Genomic DNA, 25,000 nt, shown 5'->3' with positions numbered 1-25,000 from the left:
AACCTTTATCTGATCCTGCATGTTCCATGATCTTGTTGTATTCTAAATCTAGTCAAAATAATCATCCATCTAAAATCTTCCTATTATGTGTATTCTCCCTACATTATTTGCATGTACACACAAAGAAGATAACAAAATATATATATATATATATATATATATATATATATATATATATATATATATGATGGGAATATTACTCATTAAAATGATGAGAGGACCCGGTTCATGAGAAATTTATTTAATAAAGAGTCAGACTAGACCAAACTAATAAGAAAATAATTTTGAAGAGTTAGACAACAAGACCCAAATGATTAAAAAAAAGAAAAAAAATGTTCAGTTATTCAAATAAAAGGTACCTGGATGTTGCTGTGAGAAGCTTAAAGTTGCTGTTCCAGTGTGGCGTTAGTTGCATCCCGGGCCTAATGCACTTGTCCACCGCACTGCGCACTCAAATAGCCGCAGAGTCAGATGCGAGGCTGACAGTTGTCTTTTAAACTCTAGCCTGTTTACATCTTTCTGGCCTTACCTTTCTATACATTACTAGCAAAAGCAGAACAACACAAGTGTTTGATACATAACATGCTATAAGGAGGGAGAGAAAAATAAATAAATAAAAAAAAAACAAATATTAATATGACTCCAACTTACCTTGCTTTTTATCTAGTGAGCGCATATGGAAAGAAGAAAAAGAGAGAAGAATGTCAGCAGTAGAAATACATTAATTACAAGACACATGCAGCAGCATAAAAAAAAAAAAAATGGAGCTTAAGCTTTTTGACTATTGTTAGTTAAGTATCTAGTCATGTTAAATAATGATGCTTCAATGTCAGTACCACAATACAAGAATTAGTTGGGTTAATAACTACCAATTTAAAAGCATCTGTGGTTGGGAAAGCTACAGTTAAATCTGTCTGTAACACTACAATAAAATCTCTTATGTGGAGGATTCCATCAGCACACCTTCCTTCCACAACAAAATGAGTGAATTTTAGCTATTGAACTTCTTATTATGTAAAAATATTATGTTGTCTTATTAAGAGGACTACTATTTTCAACTTCCTTTTAATAAGCATTTAATCTAATTGGCTGTCAACTGCATGGAATTAATTGCATAATAGAATTATAAATTTAATATTTGCTAACTAATGATTCTCTTTGTTAGCATAAATACTCTTCTGAAAAAATAATATTAGAAGGAAAACGTAAACATCTGATATAAGTGATAATTACTTAAAAAAAAAAAATCTTATTGCAATAAAATTAAAATCACCTTATAAACATTTTTAAATGGACACTTGAGTAATTCATACACCCAGGTACATAAGCATGCACAATGGAATGCAAAGACAACACACACACAAAATGAACCAATTTTCTCATCCGTTTCAAAGGTTTGGGGAACTCACACGATCAACTATTATTTTAGTATCTGAAAACTTCCTAAACACTGGGGAGTAACTTTAAAATATAGTTATAGTTTTGAAAACTTTTATCTGTTTTTCTGCTTCTGACTTAAAACAGTTTTATTTAGGAAACATCTTTCTCTAAAAGCAAACACAACTGTTCAAGATTCTGAGAGTAGATCATGTCATCAAACCAAAAATGATGAGAATGAAGCTACAGAAAAAACAACAGACAAAGGGAAAAAATACAATGGAACATTAAGTCAGACTTTCCAATGTTTTCTCCCATGATGCATATGAATGAACTTTATATTTCTTTCAGAATAGTTTCCCCCATGACTCAGTGGGCTAAGGCACCGAAGTAGGGATCTAGTGTTCAGGAGTTCATGCCTGTCTGGTATCATGAGTGATTAGGACCCCAACTATTCCTAGCGCATGAGATGGTTGGTATAGGGCGAGGCTATGCATGACTCAACATCTCCCCGGCCTTACCCATCAAAGTAGTGTTCAGCAATAGTGTAAATCAACTAGGGTTCATCAACAGTACTCACATTCATCAATCAAATTTTTTTTTCCACAACCTATCAGTTAAGTTTCTGTATTTTTGAAGCAATTCATGTAACTGACATGTTTAGTATTCTGCTTCTGCAATTCAGATTTCCTCTCAAGAAGCATACACAATCATTATAGAAACTGATATTGCTATAAAGTATAAAACTGATCTCAAGACCATGATGTGCAACAATCACACACAAAAAAAAAGTTTCAAAAATATTTTCTTTCCTTTCTTATAAGCTTGAAGATACAAATTTAGGATATAATCTGGTGAAAAAACATATATTGGATTACAGGGAGAGATATGAACTTTGTCAAGTCTACTGAATTACAGGAAGGTATTCTCAACTGCAATGGAAATCACACACACATCCACTACAGCCACACCAGTTCAAACCTAACCACCTCGAACCTCTAGCAAAAATTATGCTAATTGTACCCCTTAAAGTTATAAAATCCCTGCACTCAGTCCTTTCCATTTCTCAAAAATACTTTCATTCCCCAATCTAAAAGGAACATACAAAACAAAAAATGAAATAAACAAACAAACAAATAAATAAGTAAACAGTTGAACTTACAAGAAAAATAACAATCACACTGCCATGCTACTACCTACCTTTTCGTCATGTGACCCTAGAAGAGCATCGAGCCACTGATAAATGTTACCATCATCGGCCAGTAATTGAGGGTCGAAAGACGGGCCGCAGCAAAGCACAGCACTGGATGCATGGAGCGCACACAGCTCGAATTCTGACGGCAGGCGGTTTCCAGAGTCTGGGCTCTGCATTACAAGTTGGAAAAATAGCATTAGGGATGAATAAGAAAAAGATTTAAAATAAGAAAAGGAGAACAAAGAACAAGAACAAAAGGAAGAACAGGAACAAGATAAGAAGAAAAAGAAGAACAAGAAGAGGAAGAAGAACAAGAACAAGAAGTCAAAGAAAGAAAAAAGTAGAAAAAAGGACAAAAAAAAGAAAGAAAGAAAAAATAGGAAGAGGGAAAAAAGAGAAAATGTGATAAGAAGAACAAAAGAAAAGGGAGAAAAAGGAAAAACAAAAAAGGGATGGTTAGAGAGATATACAGATTTATATGTATCCATATTCCTTTACCAATATCTTCAAAAAACACTTTTATTTCTGAAAACTTAAAAAAAAAAAGTTAAAACATATCACAGACCTTGAAGCCAAACGGAGCACCAAAGACACCGCTCCATGACGCAAAGAGGTAAAACAGGTCCTTCCTAAGTGCTCGTGGAATGAGGGTTTGCCGCTGTTCCACTGTTAATAAATTAATGCATTATAAAAACATCCCTACATCAAGTAATGAGACTATTTCTTTTCAGATTCTTCCAGTTTCTATTTCCATTTTTTAAAACAATTCTATCAATCTCCAAGTTAACAGTTACAAAATACACACAAAAAAAATTGTAGGACAATTACATGAAAAACTGCCGATAAGCTTTCGAACAAAGTGACAAAAATGCGTTTTAATCTGCTGTAGTGTGTTATCTTTATCATTTTCATTCTCCAAGTACAGACGGGCTCCATCCATGTATTCTAGATAGCGCTTCTGAAGAGATCCCGTATCACCATCAATGACACTTTCACTGTGGAAAGGCAAACCAAGCATTAGCAAAGCAACTCCAGAAAATGATATCAGCTACTCATTTTCTAAAACAGCATTATTGGAGCAGCTATATCTGTCAAAAAATTAAATATTCAATAAATAAAATGTATGAGAGATATGCATACCTCAGAGCAAATGTTCCTTGCTCTGCACTCATTTCAAATAACTTTACTAAAGTCACTCTCAGAGCATCTCGTCTCTTCCTTCGCCGCATGTTTTCCTGCTTTCTGTCAATACTTTCACGGATGTATGGCAGCAGCTCCTCCATTAAATCACTGAGGGGAATATGAACATGAGCAACTATGCACTTATAATTCATCAGAACAAAAGTGTATTATATGCTGAGACTATAACTTTATAACCCTCCTTTAGAAATCCTGCCAGCCAAAAATGTATTGGATAACTTTATCAACAAATAATTTCAAAATTGCATACTCCATTCTGGTTTACCTTAAAGCAATGTGATTGATCTTCCCCAGAGCTAGAGTAACAGCATCTCTCATGTCAGTGCTTTCATAGCGCAAGAGAGGCACCAAGAGCTTATACAGGCAGAGTGGAGACACTGAATATCCAGGATTATGACGGTCACTTCCTCTATCTCCACCAGCTCCGCTGTCTGGGGAAGATCTGGAAAATGGTTTGGAATTAAAGACAATTTGTTTTTGACACAAAATCTAATAATCATGGAATTATAGAACCCTAACTATATTCATTATCAAAAGTCTAAACCATTACACTCTAATGGTGTCATCAAATGAATCAAAGTATAACTATATTCCAAGCACATTCATTAGCAGTCCAATAAACATATTATCTCCATCTTACCCAAGACTAATATCGGGTGATGCACATCTAATAAAAGGGGTCTTGGTAATGGCTGGAACAACACGACAAGCAAGGACAACATAATTCCTCCAGAGATTCATGTAAACATCTCGCTCACTTATTGGCTTCTTCATCTGGGTAGCACTGCGCAGGAGCGAGGCGCGGTTGTCATTGGGTGGTCTGCCAGTTTTACCAAGGTCATGATATTAGAATTGTGAGCATTAATATTATATCAACATATTGTATAATATACAAGTAGAAAAACTAAATACAGAGATGCTGTGAATCATGTCATTAAGTTCTAATTTCACATTTCCTGCTCATCATGAAACATTTTCCCATATCCCCATACATTTATCTTTAAATATATCAATTTCTCATCATCAAAATACTCTCCAGATTCACCCCTTATTCTCATACGAAAAGGAAAAATGACAGACATCCATACTTACGTTGGGTCGACAATAGAATAGAGAGAATTTGCTCTCGTGTACACAATAGGCCAGGCGTGGCTTATGGCTTGGGGGCAGGAAGACAGGACACGCCCGTGGTGAATGAATCCACAAAGGACTAAGGCCCACACATCTTCACATGGTAGATGCTGGACACTTACACTTTTCACGCTGCTGTCTTCTACAAAGCCTTTACGGGAAGTCATAAGAAAAATGGGTTGTTATGAATTACAAATCCTCCAAAAGAAAAAATCAATTATGAAAAACCTATCAATAAATAAATAAAGGAGAGGTATTTAAATTTAAAACCATAATTATAATTTAAGAGAAAAACAGAAATGTGAAATATATGTCTTTGACCTCTTATCAGAGAAGAACAGAAAGAAAAAAGAAAATGAAGTTCTAACTATGAATATACAAGTTGAACCTCACTATTTTGGCAACTTAAAAGGAGACAGTTAAGTATTAATCTTATGGACAATAAGGCAAAATACTATATATAAATAATTCTAAGTAAAAAATCCAATTTTTTAAGACACTTTATACAAGGCTAATTCAAGGTAATAAATCAGTGTCTACCATTTAAAGTCAGAAATTGTGGATACAAAAAATAACAGTATGCAGGAGTCAGTTTTTACCTCCTGTCCATACAGATGAACTACGGTCAGCAAGCCACTGTAAATCAATATTTGTGGTTGCTGCAACTGCAGATCTCTCACCAGCCGGCAAAAGTGTTAGTACACTCTCAACAACACAGCCACACCATCTGATAAAAACAGATTAATTTTTAATGAAAACATGGATTGATTCCAGACAAGAATAAACAGTAAGTATGAAGATCTTTCATGTACCATAAAAGACAGATATGTTTCACAACTCACATTATGCAGCACAACAAAGCCAAAATAGTTAACTAAACTATAAGTATTTAAATAAATATCAACACAAAAAAAATATAAGATCTTACTTATCCATAACATCAATCACAGGGTGGTTGATAGGGTCCTCTTCCCCTAAAACTTTGGCCAGCTGCTTAACCTCTCTCATGATAGCCACAGAAACTCTCCTTGGAGCCTGACGACAGCTGCATAATAGTACTAATGCAAAGCCTTCAGCCAGGCGTAATACATCACTGTGGTCTCCTCTCTGTGGAAAGCCAAATTGGCAATGAATATGTGAACAAAGATTCTGTGTACACAAAACATTTGTTCAAGAAAGCAGTTTATTGACAAACAGATCAGTAAACAGAATAGCCTATGTTATTCCCTCTACACTGATTAATGATAGATTTAAAATTTCCAATCTGTCTTTTATTTTCATATCAGCCATAGTGCCACTATGAAATCTTCTACAAGAGCTCCAACTCTCAAACCACAATGCCTCCCCTATAAACCTGTCACAATCAAACATATTCTTGGGGAGTACACAGCCTGGAGAGTCAACAAATAACACAAAATACCATCCTCCTAGCAATGACAAAGTGCCTCATTGAAAGTGCTTTACATACCTGAACAATGTGGTTTTATCATAATAATAATTTATAATAATAACAATTTAGTTAATTCCATTTGCCACAAATGTTTGGTATGACAGGCTGTCTGCTTAATTTGCTTCTAAATTACCCCAAGGAATGGCCAGCATTACCATCAATTGGCTGTGCAGGATTTGAACGTGGGTCAGCAAGACTGCTAGACAAGAAAACTACCACTGCACCACACAGGGAACACTAGGGACCCCCACCTAATAACAACCCAAAGCATTAACCCTCTAACTGCAAGATCTCATAAAAGGGAATATCAGGAGGATTCTCAATGAATCTGGAGGAAGTTGCTGGTCCAATATCTCTAAGGGAGAAGAGAGAATTCATAGTTTTGTTAGAAATTTACCTTGACCACCTACCCCTATGCCAATATGCAATATAAGGTGTGAGATTACCCATATTTGACCAGCATCTAGCATAATGACTGCTTTGGCATAAGGGGAAAACTCTGGCTTATAACCATGATACCTACTGGGGCTTCACTTGATACATGGGGTGAAAATAACTTGAGATGTATTCACCTGGTGTAGATGGAGATGGTGTAAATCGCCAACACCTGGATCACGTTTATTGGCATTAGATGTAGTGTTGGTATTTGTCAGAGCGTTCTTCCAGGCTGTGAGTATCTGTAGCAACATTCTGACACCGTTGTCCAAAAGCTGGGGAGATGTGTCCCCTACTTCTTTGACAATAAACTGGATAAAACCTGAAATTACAACATTTTATGCAATGCTGTTACTCAATAAAATACAATTGCATTTTTTTTTTTAGCTTATTTCAGACTAAAAAACTTGAAAGTAATAAATACATTCCCTTTAAGAATATCACGAAAATACAACAGCACTTTATAACAAGTTGCATATCATACCTAATGCAACAGCAGTAAATTATAACTGATACTAATAACAAATAAATCAATCACTGATAACAACAAAAATAGATAAAGATTTTTTTTTATAATATTTACAATAAATAAAACAAATCCCATACCATATACAACATCATGCCGCCACTCTGGGAAATCCAGAACAAGAGTCTGCAGGCTCTGGAAGGCTAGAGCTCTCAGTTCCTCATCCATGTGAACCGTGAGTCGGCTGAGCATGTCCACTAAATCTCTGCCAGACATCCCATCTGGTATGAGCCTAGGTACTGCAGCCACACACGTTCGGAACAAGTCAATCTTGGGCTTGCGTTCACCCGTGATCATTTCATCAGGTTCCTAGAAGAGCGTAGTAAGATTTAGGCTTTCTGTTGATTATATTCCATACTTTTGTTTCACTGACTATCTAAAACAATAATGACCTAAATCTAAAACAATAATGACCGAGTATCTAAGCTTACAATAGCAACTATTGTAAGCTTAGATAGTCCTTAATTAGGGAAAAAATCTGTAAATATTTTTAAATGCACACCACTATATTTCCAATTAGCAAAACTATAAGTTCATACAAAATATACTGAACATTTAAACCAGAATGGTGCTCCTCCTAAAAGAACTTTTTTTGTTACCACAGAAAATTTGACTGAATTTTTAGACTTTAGATTATTGTGCTTTCAAACAGCAAAGTTCTCTATCACTGTATTTACAATAACAAACTACATTTGGTTTCAAATACTATCTCACAATTACCTTGTTAACATTTTGGGTATTTGTCATCATAAGTGGTCTTCCAAACTGGCTATCAAGTGCTTTCAAGATATCATTGAAGGACTTTCGGACAAGTGGGTAGTATGCAGAAATTCCAATGTTTCTGGCTGTGTCTTCTGTTAACATCTGAAAGGAAGAAATTATATTTAAGTTAAAAACTTCTTCAGACTATTTAATCTAGGGGTTATTTCAGATGTATATTTCTGCAGCTTGAAATACATTTTCATTTTTCTATTCTAAAATCCCCTTCTCTTATAAAATGGTGATCATATCATACAGTCTTTAAACCTCCTTTCTTTTACAAAATACTTCCCTTCACTCAAACTGATGTCACTAACCTTATTCAGGAATGTCTTCTTGACCCTCAGGGTGTTTCCTGATGGCAGAACTCCAACTGTGCGCGGCATCGGGGGGTCACCTTCTTTCTGTTGGAGGCTGTCTGCCACAACCAGGAAAGCTCGCAGGCCAATAGACATGCGCTCTGGGGTCATGATGATCTTGATCTGACGTCCCACAGAGAGCAGGTCAAAGACGATTTCCCGCATTGCGAAGTCTAGTCTTTCCTGTATTGTGAACAATATAATGTTACATTACAAGTGCATTCACCGGGTAAGTAATAAATAACAGAAATCAATCAACTAAAACAGAATTTCAAAAGTGTATTCACTAATGGCAAATATCTCTTGTAGTACCTGGGCAATAAACTGAATGATTTTCACAAATATATTGAGTGGAGTATCTCTTGGGACAACTCCCTTGGAACCTTTTGGGAAGAGGGAGTTGACGATGCTAGCTAGTCGAGAGTGAGTGGCTGAATTGCTCTCGCACTTGATCCTGATCATGTAGACCCACAGCAGGCGATACAGTGACTCTGGAATGGTAATTGTTACTTTCTATATATGGTGAAGTTTTGACATATATTCACATAAGTATATATATTCATAGTGGCACAGATTATATCATGATACCTGTCAAGTTACATTTCATTACTTGCTATTGCAGTTCTGATATTTTGTAAATCATGATATTTAATTAGCATGTATTATTCTTATATGAAAATATAAAAGACCAAATAACCTACCTAGAGCTACACGGGACATTTTAGGATCTCTGTTTTTCAGATGCTGCAGACACATTGCAAGAAAATAGTGCCAGTTGCTCAAGAAAAAGGTTTTCTGTGATACACACAGTAAACAAGTAACAAGCGGGAAGATAGGTAAGCGGTGCTTGTTCCTTGTTGCCATGTCTAAGGTCGTAGAATACAGCATCTCCACAAAGTACTTCAGACAGGGCACATTCACTTCATGTTTTACAGTCTGGAGAAAGTTTAAAAGATAAATTGATAATCTGCAGCATTATATAAATTGCTAATAAGCTTAAAAAAGACATCTATAAATTAACATCACCTAATCAATGATAAAATTGCCCTTAATCTTTCCTTGAAATGAGGCATCTGATGGATGGAATATGCTCTTTTCCTGTCTGAGAGTCTGGTGTCAAAGCTACAGCAATCAGGTATAATAACCTAGTTACATATATCAAATGAGTTGCCTTTGTTCAACTGGGATTATTACCTTGTAAAACAAGAAACCAGGAAGATGAAATAAAAAAGAGATCTTTACACCCCTCCAGTAACCCTTTAAATCCTCAACCACTTCTCCTCTGTTCTCACTTCTGCTGCGAGATAAAATAATGTGATACTTAAACCCAAGGCCAATAATCCTAGAAGAGAAATCTTTAACATAAAAAAAAGCAATATCCCTCCATCAAATTCCTCATTTTCTGGTCAATCAAGATCCAGTGGGACTTTTGCCTACTATGTGAAAATGATGAGAGGGGAACAAAAACACAGCAATGAAGAATTGAGCTGGAACAGAGGAATAATGCAAACACTGATGATAGTTCTGTTTAGTAAGAACATGACACTGGTCAGCTGATGTAAAGACCCACTCAAGTCACATATTGTAGGCAAGAGCAGAAACACTGTAAATCTACCCACTTCCACAATGAAGTGGTGGAGCAAACCAGCATCAAACCAAAGTAGACCCTTAATATGGCTGCCACCAAAAATAGCGCGCAGTGAGACCCACAGACAGACTATGCTGGAACCACAACTTGTAGCAGGCCTACTTAGGATATGATGAGTGGGTAGGGTGGACCTATGCTCTTATTTTTTTGTCCATTCAACTGCCCTCTTTACACAAAATCATCTTAACTGATATATTTGATTAGAATGTTTTACCTGACATACTAAAATGTTTATTCGTATCAACAGATCTCATCCATATGAGATAATAACCTTACCATTGAGAGCTTCTAAAGAACATAAGGCAGCATTAATTATTTGAAATTCCATAATATGCTAGAATACAATGAAGAACTAGTATAAATGTTTCATGCAATTATTTACAGATTTTAACTAAAATATACTGAAGAAAAATATCTATACTTACAGCGGCAACTGGAACCAGAATCTCCACAAAAAGCCCAGCCAAGGTATGCTTGATATCTTTGTCTCGAACTTCTAAGAAATACTGAGCACATTCTTGCATGAACTGAAAAGAGGCTTCAAACTCCTCAATTGGCACCATCTGAAAGGAGTGAAATTATTCATATGTTATTCTTCAAAATATGACCTAGTATCCATGCATTATTCATTCATCCATGATCTAATAATCTGATATCATGACATTTTTCAGCAACTTACAAACAGGTATTAACTAAGGCTGATTTTATAATACCATGTTCAATAAAGATACATTTGGTGCAGAGATGAGAAAAAAAGAAAAAAAAATATATATGAACTTAACAATAATACTTAAAGTGTCATATCATCATCTATTTACAGTTGTCCTCATCTTCCTTCACCACCTGACCCACCTTAACCCTAAAGAACTTCATCCCCATCAAGAGAGAAGTAATGCTTTGCGTTGTGACTGATGACTGTTCTCTTGCCCGCAGCTCTTTCAGTTCTGCCATGAATCGTCTTCTGACCGACTGGAAGCGCGACTGTGCCAGGACACCAATGACCTCGGCATACAAGTCAGCAATGGTGTTGATATTGGCACCGTTGGGATTATTTTGAACCCTGAAAGAAATGCAAAGATATATTGCACACAATTTTTTTTTCTCCTCAAAATCAAAATCAAATTACCATACTCAACAATTCTTTATTTAAGAACAAAGAAAGAAAAAACACAGTGCCTTACCCTTCCCTATACTTGAAGTGCTTAAAAGCAATATCTTCTATGTGGCGCACCAAGTCATCATGTCCAGGATGCACTGCCAACTGTCTCAACACTTCAATGAGCACTAAACAAAATATGAATTCCACCGCAAGGTCTCTGCGTTCCTGTATAGTTTCCCGGTCAACATTTGAGCCTGCATCAACCCTACATATGGAGAACAAGAAAACAAATGTGATATGGTATACTTCAGACAAAGTCTTTCATCCTGCTATCATTTACTTTGTTCACCATTTACACAGTAAATAGGAAAGACAATGGGAAATAATCATAAAGATACTGTAAAGGTTTCAAATACTTCCAGTTATCTGACAAAAATTTATAATTATACTATTATATATTCCATATACCATATTCTACTTGGATGGAAAATTAATAAGTGCATCTCTTATCATGGACACATATATCATAATATAATATTCCTGAGATTTAAACACTGCATCTACTCTCTCACCCTTTGCTCTTGCTAGGATCCTGTTTATATTTGCTGTCTGTTGCGCCCCATTCCACTCCCTGCCGATCGTACCAGGAGAAGAGGGTTCGCAGCAGAGAGGGCAGACAATGTTCAGCGACACATCCAAATGCTAATAACAGCTGATCAAATGTTGGATCTTCACCTCGCTGCAAGCTCTTAGATAGACTACGTTCCTATAGAATAAAGGAAAAAGGATCAAGTTGATTATGGCAAAATAATGCATAGCTGTATTACAGCATATACAGGTATAAACTATTCTCAAATATTTTCAACAAAATGTCTATCCTGTGGGGAATGTTAAGTACAATGCAACAACACCAGCCTAGCAGTAGTCATGAAAACTAATAAAAGGTAGTTTCATAAAAGTGCCAAGAACCAAAAAAGCTACTGGAATAGTAAGGTCTGACCCAAATTATGATCATCCTCATTACTCAAAGACATTTTCATGATAATTTAGCATCACGTGCTTAACACTGAAAACATTTTATCCACTTCAATCAAACCTCATACGAAACCTGATGCCTTACCAAAGGTTCTTGCATGACTGCTTCGATCTTCTTGTCAGCCATGACTGTGAACTCGGCAAACAAGGTCCGCATGACAAACTCTCCTGGGCGCAAGTCTGTGTCAACGTGGACTGTGGCAGGGAACTGAGCCCTCTCCTTCCTTGCACCCCAGGGTAAGAGGGCAGATGCCTGTCCGCCCGCATTGCCACTGCCACCTCCGCCACTGCCATCAGTACTCGAATCTAGGAAAGGAGAGCAAGAATTTCTAGCTTTTTGGAAAAAAAATAATATATATATATAAATATAGCTATTTCATACATAAGTAGATAAGTAAAAAAAAAAAAAAAAAAACAACAGCATTAGCTAATAGTCTACTTCAATCTTGCAAGTAAAATCAGAAGAGGAAGTTTTTGTTTGTTAATACATTGAAAAAATATACAATTCTCATTATCATGTATCACATCTATGTGAACATCTGAATGTAAGAAGTATAAAATTTAGCTTAATAAATGTAAAAAATATAAATCACTTTAATGACCTATAAATCTACAAATACAGAATTAAAGCAAACATTTGAGCTAATAGATAATAAAATAAAATGAAAAGAATAAATAAATAAATAAACAAATAAAATTATTCACTTTTGCAGTCACAAAATAACAAAGACTAAAGCATTCTCTTCTTCATGCCGGAACAAAAATCCTCACCCGAGACTACTGTGTGCGAGCGCTCAGAAGCAGGGTCGGCCGAATTTGTGCCATCGTTTGTAGACGACGACTGCTCATTTTCTTCGTCACTATTAATCTCCAGAAGCTCCTCCTGCCCTGCCTCTCTCCCGTCCCCTGGCCCCCGTTCGCCGACCTCATCGCCATCTGTCGAGCCAGTACGAAGAACTGAACCTTCAGGGATTCTAAAAAGGGTCTAATGGTCTAGCTGTGTGAATGCTCCTGTCACAAGGAACTAATATAAACTTGTGCGGTGAAATGTACATGAATAAATAAGTGATCTGATATGCATTCAAACCCATTCCCCCTGAGATTCAAACTCATTCATTAATGTTATGTTCCAGACTGGAAATAATTACAGTCAAAAATTATAGTTAAAAACAAACACAAACAATAAAACTCTGATATACATACTAAATCATACTCCAATCTAAAATTCCAATCTAAAAATAAATCATGATTAAAATATGATCCTGATGAAAGCATAATATCAGAACATCAATTACATAATTTTGTTCATTCTCATTCACATGCACATGCACACACACACACACACACACACACACACACACACACACACACACACACACACACACACACACACACACACACACACACACACACATATACAAACATACATACACACACACACAAATAAACAAACAGACAAACAAACAAACAAACAAACACACACTTTTTCATTTACTCCCACTCTCACTCACTCACTCTCTCTCACAGGCATGCATACACACACAAACACACACACACACACACACACACACACACACACACACACACACACACACACACACACACACACACACACACACACACACACACACAAACACATACACACACACACACATTCATATATACACACATATATGTATACACATGAATATGAATGCATGCATGCACACACACACACACACACACAGGCATTCATATATACACACTCATACATGTATACACATATATACACATGCATATGCACACACACACACACACACACACACACACACACACACACACACACACACACACACACACACACACACACACACACACACACACACACACACACACACATATTTCCCAAATTTGTAACCACCAATTTATGTACTGGATTGTTTCAACTACCAATACATGTTACAAGTACTTACTAACTGCAATAGACGTGGGGTCCAGTGGACTTGTATCACTTGAATTGATAATTCTATATACAGCTGTAGTTACTTTTCTTAAGGGACTAGTTGCTACATTGTAGGTTTGGCGCAACATTCTATACACAACAATTCTTTATCTCATGTTGTTAAACTCCTGGATAATTGTCATGAAATTGCTTTATAAGTATTCAACAGCAGAGTGTGCAGTTTCATTGAAAGCTGAAATTTGTTTTCTAAATACTGTTGCAGATTACGTCTATCTTCTCTTTTAAATAATGTCAAAGGTCACTTCTTTGCTTTCCATTCTTTGTTATCATATTTAGTGGCTCTCACCCATCACATCTGATAAACAACTTTATATAGTTTTCAAACTCTTAAAAAGTCACAATTCACAGTCAATGTGAAATTATCACTGGTGCAAAGCCAAACAACTTGAGCTCCTCTTATCAATGGTTATCACTCATGTTTGATAACAGATCACTCCAGATATGGTTTAACAGACAAAAGATAAGTACACCTTAATGATCTCCTCTGATATGAATAATACTTCTTTTAAGGCTGTGTTATTAATAAGCCTAAGCATCTAACTACAATATAAGTACAGAAGCAATAAATCCAAACATCTATTTTCTTATATAGTTTTACTTTACCCCTACGATACTCAAAACTACATTGTCTTTTTTTTTTTTTTTTTTATGTGATGTTTGGTACTAACACCTTATCATCAGGATTACCCTGTTATACTCAGTGCTCAGCTTTACCTCAGTTAACCCAGTCGTGACGGGCATGACGCGTGTCCTTGCCATGCCCACTGTGAGTTTACTTGTTTAATTGTTTTTACACACATATGGCTACACTTGTACTAAATCACCAATGAGCCAATTACGAGTACTGCCTGTCTCGCCTGTTTACCCTTTTCTTTAATTTACGAAAATATTTTTCGTTATCTTATTATGCTATTACTAATGTTTATAACATTATAGTAATTATAATGTTTATAATAAAAATAACACCATCGATACTCATAGCACTAGTAAAAAATAAATTTTCCCGCCAATTCAATGAAAGGTGAAATCAGGTAAGGCAGAGCCATCTGTGTGTAGAGACATTTCACAAAAAAATATTAAAAATGAGTACATCATTTTCCCCATTTTTTACTCATTTTCCCCGGCAGCAATGGGTTAAGCCATTTTGGGTATAACACTAACAGCCTAAACTCCATCCTCAACTTCATACAGAATGTAAAGGAAGTCATTCTTGTATATTTCCCAATAGAGGATATTTAAGAATCCATTCCCAATACATTCTATAAATAGTAAGCAGGTAAATACATACTTTAGCTGCAATACCAAATCTAAGAGTGACACTACACCTTGAAGATCTGATACCTTGTTTGCTAGTGCCAGTGATTAATCGATCAAGGAGCAACCTTTTGAAGACTGCCACTCCGGGCACGCTGATTCGCCGGCCAAGACTTGGTGATAGTATTGGTGAGTGCAAGGACGACCCTTCACCACTCGACTGGAGTGAGGGTGTGGAGGGAGTGTGCGTATTTGGTGGATGGTTATCCTTTGTGTCTCGTTCGTCCCTCTGCCTTTGTCTTTGTTGGGTTTTATATCGATTAGGTATACATCATATAATGCTATCTTTATATTAGAAACCAATTATCAAGTTTTCAGTTGTTTTAGATTACATAGGTAAATATGTGAATTAAATTGAAGTTTATTTTGCTACAACAATTCCTTTTTTTAATCCAAGAAAAATGTGCAAACTACAGGCCAAAACATATTCCATGATAACAGAAATATCATCAACAATTTTCAATTCATACTAAAATCAATAATAACCTTAGAGGAGATGGGGGAGGATTTTGTAGCGTAAGTTCGAATGTCTGAGTTGTTCCAACGTGCAGCCGGTACGTATACAGTGACACAGTGTCATCTGCCGGTGAGTTATTATTACTACTCTGGTTACTCAGATTACTAGTCTTTGGGATCATCAAAGGACGTCGAAGGTTTGGAGGTAAAGTTTTCGTTCGTTTCATCCTGAACTGTTTACGTTATTAGCTAAATGAAGCAGGTCAGTATCTTGATATCTTCACAGGGGTGTCATTTCTTCTCCCAGTACCATGATGAACGATAAAAAAAAAAACTTCCCTACAGAAAAAAATATAAATATATTGGTATTCTCAAAAATCTATCATTTCCATTCCCAATAACATGAACACAAAGCAACAGTGCTGTAATTTTCCTGAACTGTGAGCAGGTCCCACTCGCACACCACCACTACCATTGACCTAACTCCTCTCGGCTACGGCCTTCCTTGTGGCTTAAGCATTTAAACCCATGTTCCCTACTCACTGCTCAGTGTATGAAGAAATGGCCTTTACCTGGTGCTACCATAAGGCTTATAATGGTAAAAACTGGATGTCCATCTTAACAGTACAAAAAAGAACTCCCAAACAAGATTATCACTGTCTTGTTTGTCTATTAAACAGACCTACACCAAAATCAGTTTCAAACATTCTTCTGTACAATACACTGCAAACAGAAAATAACTTGCTGACATTTATTACATGTGGGTTAGTGAAAACTCTTATTCACTTAGTGGTAGAGAAAAGATCACAAGTGCTTAATGCAATTATGAGGGTTAGTGGAGCACAAGGCTGGTGGTCTGGGGAAGCCTTACACATTAGTGTGTTGGGAATCACAGCCACAGTCTCAAGGTAGGGTGATTGATCTCTTCATTACATAATTCAATAAATAATAATGCTTCACTAAAATGAATAATGAGAATACCTAGAAGCAGGACTTCATTCTCAACTACACTCTGTCCTGTCTCAGGATTGATGCGTAAAGGATAAATATGTTGTGCTTGATTCTTAAAATATTGAACATATGTAAACACAAATACTAAGTGTCAATTGATTAGAATAAAATGAAGACAGCAAAACGGAGTATAGGTGAGTTGCCAGTTTCTCTTTTCCGAGACTAGACACAGTACAGATCCATTACAAGAGCTGTGTACAGAATTCTTGATTGCAGTATCACATGGGTGAGAGTAATTACAGCTGATACAACTGCTTATGTAGTACTTATGAGATGATCTGGTATCAACTGGCCTTAACCCCAGAAGATTAAGGCCAATTTAGAATGTGTGGTATGTATATTCGTAACTCCACCACGTAAAAGAGAATAAAAAACACAACAATTTTTCTTTTACTTACCAGGAGGGGGTGTAGCATTCATTGTAGAGGAACTAGAAAGTGTGGAGGCTATGGTAGCCTGAGAAGCCGTGGAGCTGTGCGTTCCTGTAGATATGGTTGTAGCCGCCGCCACAGCCGCAGCCACGGCAGGAAGACTCACTATGACCTCCTCATTTACCGCTTGGGCTAAGCCACCGTCAGTAGCTGGGTCGTCTGGGTCAGCCATATTCTACATAGTTACCTGGAAAAATTTAGCAAAAAAAAAAAAATCATAATTAAAATATATATATATATATATATATATATATATAGTCTATATAAATGAAATTTATAGCTTTCTTTGTGAAGGTTGCTGCAAGTAAAAAAATGAATATACTAAAACATAAACTATATTCAAAAATATTGTGATTAACAAATAAACTCATTATCTTTTAAAAGGCTTATTCTCACTCACAAAATGCCTAAACTAGAAAATGAAACACTGGCAAATTAATAAAAGAATATCAAATTGTGACATTTCAAATTGACTTGGATTCCTCACCAGAAGAAAAATGTGAATTCTATTTTATGTTGTGTTTCCTTTGCTGCAGAACCAGGTATATGCATAATGATGAAAATGTATTTTTTACTAGTGCTATGAGTATCGATGGTGTTATTTTTATTATAAACATTATAATTACTATAATGTTATAAACATTAGTAATAGCATAAGAAGATAACGAAAAATATTTTCGTAAATTAAAGAAAAGGGTAAACAGGCGAGACAGGCAGTACTCATAACTGGCTCATTGGTGACTTAGTACAAGTGTAGCCATCTATGTGTAAAAACAATTAAACAAGTAAACTCATAGTGGGCATGGCATGGCATGGAATGCCCACTGGCAATGGGTTAACATAATTCCTAGATGCAGTTATTCCTCTGCTTTGTAATTTTGGTAAATAATTATGAAGGAAGTGCAGAACAGACAGAAAAAAATTACCTTATACAATTCCTCTCTTTTAGTTATACCAACAAATACATAACACATTCAAATTAGCATTTTATTTACTTTAGATGTCAATTTTAATTTCTGTATTCTATTCACTTTTATTTCCCTTGGTAAAGACTTTCAGACTTTTTAATTAGAGGAAAAAAAATAAGTTAAGCATAAGAGAGAAATCCAAGCTAGTTATTTACTTTCACACATTTTAATTCTGAATTATTTTCTTACTTTCAGGACTTGTATCGTCAGAAATTGTGATGAAGACAAAAAAAATTATTTGAAAACAAAAACAGCAAAACCATGTACAAAGATGATACAATACACAGCTAAAATAAAAAAAAGAATAATAAATGATGTTAAAATAATATTCAAGCAATATAAAATCTCACTCTTGGATATTTTTTGTTACAGAAAAAGCATGAAACTTAAGCCTTATCTGACTTTGGAATTAGCCTCAAGTCTGGGCCTGTCACCCTTTAGGACAGGTCTAAGCACTAGGGCAAGCCAGACTTACCATGGCCTTTGTTTAGATCCTGGTATCTCTTATGGTAATGAGGATCTATATGATCCTTTTTGTAGTTTGTTTAATATGACTGCATAGTTAGAGCATCATTAAAACTATAATGAAGCTAACCTAGGTGTACTTAACACTTGGGGAGTATAATTGTTATGTAGCATAGAGCTCTGGTGTGAATATTTTAAAAAATACAGAAAAAGTTTTGTTGTTTTATCAAAAGCATAATAATAGCCAGTCAAATTCTTGAATAAAGAGCTTCTTGAATCATTATCATGATTATAATAAAGTATAATAACATAGAATCTGGAACAAGACTCAAGTCAAGAATTATGATATTTCTTAACAGTGAGCCCACTATCAGGGGAACTAAGGAAGCCAGACGTAACCTCTATTTACCCAAATCTTGCTTATTTTTCACAGAAAATGAGAAATTCTAGTCTCTGAAATTTATATAAAGTACACAAAAAATTTCTGTTGTGTGATAATCCTTCACATTCCACAAGAACAGATGCTAAAATCAAAGGGTTAATTTCTAGTTTTTTATCATGAGCTTTCTCATAGTTCTGTCCAATAACTTTGATCTTTTTCATTTGTGACAAAAGTACATAGAAGATAAGTTTCTTTGATCCATTCACAGTTATCTCCACATATTTTTTGCCGTGTAAGTGAAACTTAACTGATATCCAACTGTCAAGGAACGATTCCTGTGTTGCACTACCTTTACCTGATTCTAAAATATGACTCAGTCCAGGTAGGAACATGCACACTATCTTGGGAACAAGGGCATCAATATTAAAAGCATTAGAAGAAACGTTTTCTTTCCAAAATCTTCCAGAAAGGGGACATCAGGTGAGGTATGGTCAGCCCTACTAATTGGCTCATTAATGGCATACATACATGATAGAAACATGGTGTAAAAATATATAACACAAAACAACAATTTCTTGTATTTTATTTGGATAGCAGGCAACTCCCCTTCCAAAACTAAAGCAACATTTGTGTACTTAACCTTTAAAATGTGTCTTGAATGTTAATCTATATTCTTCCTAACACAGCACAGTTTCCAACCTGGTCTACAAAACTATCTGAATTTATTGCTTTGAATAAGACATCTGTGAAGAACAAATATCAACAACTCTTCTTGAATGACACAGTACCGAGAGTGCTTTCCCTATTCTCAAATGACAAATTGCAGTACAGGCCGTTTCATTGTAAAATATCTAATCCTTTTAAAAAATAACCACAATCAGACATAACACACAGGATAACTAAGTAAATGTATAATGGCAGCTATAGAGAAAGTGCACTTCATTACACGGAAAAATAGGTCTGACACACCTCAGCCCGATAATTTGGTCACGAGAGAATCATAACATGAAGATTAATAGTCTGCTACAAACGCACAACAAATTACCATTGACACAATCATATCAGTGACGTTTAGACAACCTATTCATGGATAAAACAACAGTAATAACAACGAGAGAGAGCTTAATAAGAGTATTTCTTTTACCTAGGAGCGTATTGTGACACGAACATCAGATGAACTCCGATGTAAACAAACACCCATAACTGTCTCAATCCTCTGCTGCGATTCCCACTCGAGAATGATTTGACATTCAACGCGATATATCGGAAACGTAGATATATTAACAAACGTTAAATTTCATTCACATTTTCTAAGAAATATTTCCTAATGCTGGCGTGGCTAAAACATATTGACATTCGTGATCCAAGGAAATCATTCAACCGAGGCAAGTATTGAAACGCAGTTGGGTGAAAATGACAAGCTCAATAATAAAATCACTGATTTTATCAATTCTGATTGGAAGTTATTTCGCTTGGAAATGAAACACTATATAGGAACTTAGATTAACTAATAACCTCCTGTTATAGACTGATAACGGAAAACATGTACACACACATACTGTATATGCTGAACACATGTACACACACACACATATATGTGTATGTGTGAGTGAGTGAGTGTGTGTGTGTGTGTGTGTGTGTGTGTGTGTGTGTGTGTGCACGTGTATATGCATACATATATATGTGTGTGTGTGTGTGTGTGTGTATGTATGCACACGTGTATATACATACATATATATATACATACATATATGTATATATATGTATATATATGTGTGTGTGTGTATGTGTGTGTATACAGATATGTATATAAGTATATACACAAATATATGTATAAACAAACATATATGTATATATATATATATATATATATTTGGATATGTTTGTGTGTGTGTGCGCGTGTGCGTGTGTATGTGTGTGTGTGTCTGCCTGCCTGTCTGTCTGTCTGTCTGTCTTTCTCTCTCTCTCTCTCTCTATATATATATATATATAATATATATAATATATATATAATATATATATAATATATATATAATATATATAATATATACATTTATATAAAATAGATATATATACACTATATATAAAATATATATAATCATCATCATCATTTGGGAGCTAATGCCGGCAGGGGCGCATAGCAGCATCCACCCTTTGCTTCCACCTACGAGGGCATGTCTCTGATGTAACTATCACTGAGTAACATCATGACACACCATCTAAGCATCCTACAGTGGAACATCAATAGCTTCTCTGCAAAGAACGCTTTTCTCCAAGCAGTAGTGCGATCAAGGAACATTGACATTGTCATGCTCCAGGAGACATTAACAGTGGACACTGTTCGCTTCTCAGGGTACCATGCCTTCACACTGCCACGAACACCTGGCAAGAGAGGCTTGATCACCCTTGTGAGAGCAACAATCCCCTGCTCCGCAATAGCCGATGCATCGCACTGTGGAGATGATGTTGAATCCCTTGCCGTCGAGGTTCACCTGGCCGGGGGGCCCCTCAAACTGTACAATGTGTACAGCCGGCCACGCTGTAAAAGCTTAGACATTAGCCAGGTCTGTGCTTCTGCTGCACACGACCGAGTGATCATAGGGGGAGACTTCAATGCACACCACCCCATCCTGGCTCCCTGCCGGGCACCGGATGCGGCCGGCTATCACATAGCCGACGTGCTAGAGACATTCCCTGAGATCGCTCTCCTCAACACCCAAGAGCCAACGCATGTCAGAGGAGGGGTCCTAGACCTCACCCTGGCCACTGCGACTCTGGTGGGGAGGATTGGCTGGTGTGTCGATGAGACCGTCACAAGTGACCATTACGGCACTATAACTACCCTCATGGATGCTGGCCCAGCCGAAATCCTAAGACCAAATCCAAGATGGAAAACAGACAAGGCCAACTGGCAGGCGTTTCAAAACGCCTTGGCCCTCTGTCTGAGATGCAACAATCCCCCACAAAGCGAAAATGTGGAAGTGCTCGAAGCCAGCCTGCTAAACGCCATTAATGAAGCAGCCTCACAGACCATACCCAAAACTCGGCCTGGGTCCAGAAGTCACAAAGACGCCTGGTACTTCAATGACGAGATCAGGGAGGTCAACCACAGGGTGAACATGTGCCGAAAACTATTCCGAAGGCAAAGAACCCCTGACAACCTATCCCTCCTAAGGGAAGCTGTCACGGATGCCAAGGAAACTGCCAACAGAGTCAGGCAGGAAAAGTGGCTGGAATGGTGTGAGTCCTTCGACCACCAAACCACCCTTTCAGAGCTGTGGCAACGGGTCAAGCGAGCTACCAGCCGCTCAGCCCCGAGGTGCACCCATCACGACCCCCAAGCAGAGGCTAACAGACTGGCGCACGAGTTCTCTGCGAGAACGAGCAGCAACAGTCTGCCAGCCGAGCTGAGGGCAAGACAAGAGCGTCTACAGCCAGACAGACACGCTCAGATCAGAGAAAGGGCAGCCGAACCCGATAACTCAGACGTTATCTTTTCTCTGAGGGAACTAAGGAAAGCCTATAAAACCAGTTCCAACACAGCCCCGGGCTCTGATGGGATCTCGTACCCCATTATCTCCCACCTAGGACTAGCAGGTGAGCGTGCACTCTTGCAACTCATCAACAAGTCCTGGGAAACTTCCACTCTACCCCAGAGTTGGAAGAGGGCTACCATAGTTCCCGTCCCAAAACCAAAGGAGCCGGGGAAGTACCGCCCCATCTCTCTGCTCAGCTGCCTGGCCAAGACGGCTGAGAGGATGGTACTAAACCGGCTTCAATGGAAAACGGGACCCCCGCACGAACACCTTCACGGGTTCACAAGGGGCATGGGCACAGCACACAGCTTAGCCACGCTCTTAAGCACAATCAGCAAGGGCCCAGCTGTGGTGGTATTCCTTGACCTGGAGAAGGCTTTTGAACTGGCAAGTCCGCTTGCCATTCAGGAAAGCCTGATCCAGAAGGGAATCAGAGGAAAGCTCTTGGCTTGGATAGGTGACTACTTCAGGAACAGGACTGCCAATGTCAAATTCCAGGGTCACCTATCGCAGCACATGCCGCTCGAAAATGGAACGCCACAGGGTGGGGTTCTCAGTCCAGCCCTATTCAACACTTTAATGTCCTGTATCCTCAACATAAACCTCCCAGTGGGGTGCCAGATCATCTCGTATGCAGACGATCTCGCTATCACCTCCACTGGACCACGCAGCCAGAATAAAGCCCAGCGTTGTCTGGACCTCGTGTCAGAGGAGTGTTGTAGGACGGGACTAAAGATCTCTGCTGCCAAATCCAAAGCCATGGCTTTAAGACAGAGAGTTCGAGGCACAAGACTGAAAATCCAGGGAGTGGAATTAGAATGGGTCAAGGACTACCTATACCTTGGGGTAAGGATAGACCGGACCCTCTCCTTCCATAAGGAGGTCCAGTACCTGGTTGACCGAACCAAAGCAAGACTGTCTGTCATGGGAGCAATGACTGGGAGACGCATAGGGGCCAGACACAAAGTACTAAGATCATTCTATGTACATGCTGTCCGGCCCATTGTGGACTATGCCTCAGTCGCTCTAATTGCTGCAAAGAAAAAGCACACAGACAAATTAGAAACAGTCCAAAATGAAGCTGCCAGGATCATTCTGGGTGCCCCGAGGTGGACGAAGGTCCTCAACCTCCTGATGGAGGCAAACCTTCTCCCCCTGGACTCACGAATCGATCTAACGGCAACACAATTTCTGTCAAAGGTCATCCAGGCTCCCAGGAACACAAGCCTAAGACAAAAATTAGTCAGATGCTTCGAACAAGACAACGAGCTCGTTGCAAACAACTCCTGGCTGTCTCATACAGCCAGGGTGTTGATACGCCATCAGCTCAAAGAACAGCTTCTTGCTAAGGGCATGGATTCCCCCCACCCCGACTTTGCCGAAGCCCCGCCGTGGGCACTGAGCCTGATAGAGTTCAACATAATGAACCTGTCAATGAAAAAGAGCCTATACCCCATGCCTAGCCTAAAGGCAGAAGCCCACAGGGTCATTGCAGCCATCACTCCTCCGGGTAGTAGAACATACTACACGGATGGATCGGTCGATCCCTTGAGCCACACTGCAGGCGCCGGCTTTGCAGCTAGGGATGCCACGCGATCCATGAGGGTAACAGACAACGCCTCCTCGCTACAGGCAGAGGCAGTTGCAATCATGGGAGCCCTAGGCCACGCGTCCCTAAGGGAAGGACACGTGGTCATACACACAGACTCCAGGGCAGCCATTGACTGTCTTCAGCACAGCTCACCCACAGACAACATCTACCTACTGACCACGATTCTCACAATGGCACAGAGAATTCTTGCTCAGGGTAGAAGAATTATCATCAATTGGGTCCCAAGCCACATCGGCATCAGAGGGAACGAGCTTGCTGACAGACTAGCTGCCGCTGGCAGGGGTATGCCCCCAAATCCCATGACGATAAAACCGAGCCGAAAATTACTTATGGAGAAGTGTGCCTTGGTCGGTCGTACCTTCCTACGGCAGCTCCACAGAGAGGAAACGAGAACCTCCCCCTCGGCCAGCTGGTACTCAGACGCCACAGGCTCTGAACCACTGGCACTCTCTGAAGTAAGCAACAGAGGTACCGAAGTCATTCTTCACAGAATGCGCCTAGGTTACCACTGTGCATGGCAGATTATCCCAACAATCGAACGCGATGAATGGTGCTGCAAGCACTGCGGCGAGCCGAACGCCACACTAGTCCACTACCTAGAAAATTGTA

General features: G+C 38.0%; 1 protein-coding gene across 1 annotated transcript in view; it reads right to left on the bottom strand.

Moving 5' to 3' along the window:
* The window catches only part of LOC125032533 (protein furry-like), a 30,348-nt gene extending 10,089 nt beyond the window's left edge, over positions 1 to 20,259 (bottom strand). The window contains exons 1-24 of the mRNA XM_047623712.1: positions 20,213 to 20,259; positions 17,396 to 17,615; positions 12,986 to 13,150; positions 12,300 to 12,520; positions 11,752 to 11,945; positions 11,262 to 11,444; positions 10,933 to 11,140; positions 10,506 to 10,643; positions 9,134 to 9,368; positions 8,745 to 8,923; positions 8,391 to 8,615; positions 8,035 to 8,178; positions 7,395 to 7,623; positions 6,926 to 7,110; positions 5,832 to 6,010; positions 5,503 to 5,630; positions 4,865 to 5,054; positions 4,413 to 4,592; positions 4,038 to 4,214; positions 3,713 to 3,862; positions 3,401 to 3,567; positions 3,138 to 3,238; positions 2,578 to 2,742; positions 652 to 663 (exon numbers count right to left, since the gene is read on the bottom strand). Coding sequence (XP_047479668.1) covers positions 652 to 663; positions 2,578 to 2,742; positions 3,138 to 3,238; positions 3,401 to 3,567; positions 3,713 to 3,862; positions 4,038 to 4,214; positions 4,413 to 4,592; positions 4,865 to 5,054; positions 5,503 to 5,630; positions 5,832 to 6,010; positions 6,926 to 7,110; positions 7,395 to 7,623; positions 8,035 to 8,178; positions 8,391 to 8,615; positions 8,745 to 8,923; positions 9,134 to 9,368; positions 10,506 to 10,643; positions 10,933 to 11,140; positions 11,262 to 11,444; positions 11,752 to 11,945; positions 12,300 to 12,520; positions 12,986 to 13,150; positions 17,396 to 17,600 — 3,960 coding nt within the window. The 5' untranslated portion in view covers positions 17,601 to 17,615; positions 20,213 to 20,259. The remainder of the gene's footprint in view (positions 1 to 651; positions 664 to 2,577; positions 2,743 to 3,137; positions 3,239 to 3,400; positions 3,568 to 3,712; positions 3,863 to 4,037; positions 4,215 to 4,412; positions 4,593 to 4,864; positions 5,055 to 5,502; positions 5,631 to 5,831; positions 6,011 to 6,925; positions 7,111 to 7,394; positions 7,624 to 8,034; positions 8,179 to 8,390; positions 8,616 to 8,744; positions 8,924 to 9,133; positions 9,369 to 10,505; positions 10,644 to 10,932; positions 11,141 to 11,261; positions 11,445 to 11,751; positions 11,946 to 12,299; positions 12,521 to 12,985; positions 13,151 to 17,395; positions 17,616 to 20,212) is intronic.
* Positions 20,260 to 25,000: the final 4,741 nt, after the last annotated feature.

This window comes from Penaeus chinensis, chromosome 14, assembly GCF_019202785.1.
Source record: "Penaeus chinensis breed Huanghai No. 1 chromosome 14, ASM1920278v2, whole genome shotgun sequence".
Classification (NCBI taxonomy): Eukaryota; Metazoa; Arthropoda; class Malacostraca; order Decapoda; family Penaeidae; genus Penaeus; species Penaeus chinensis.
Note: the sequence above shows the minus strand (reverse complement) of the source record. Positions and strands in the feature narration are given on the sequence as shown.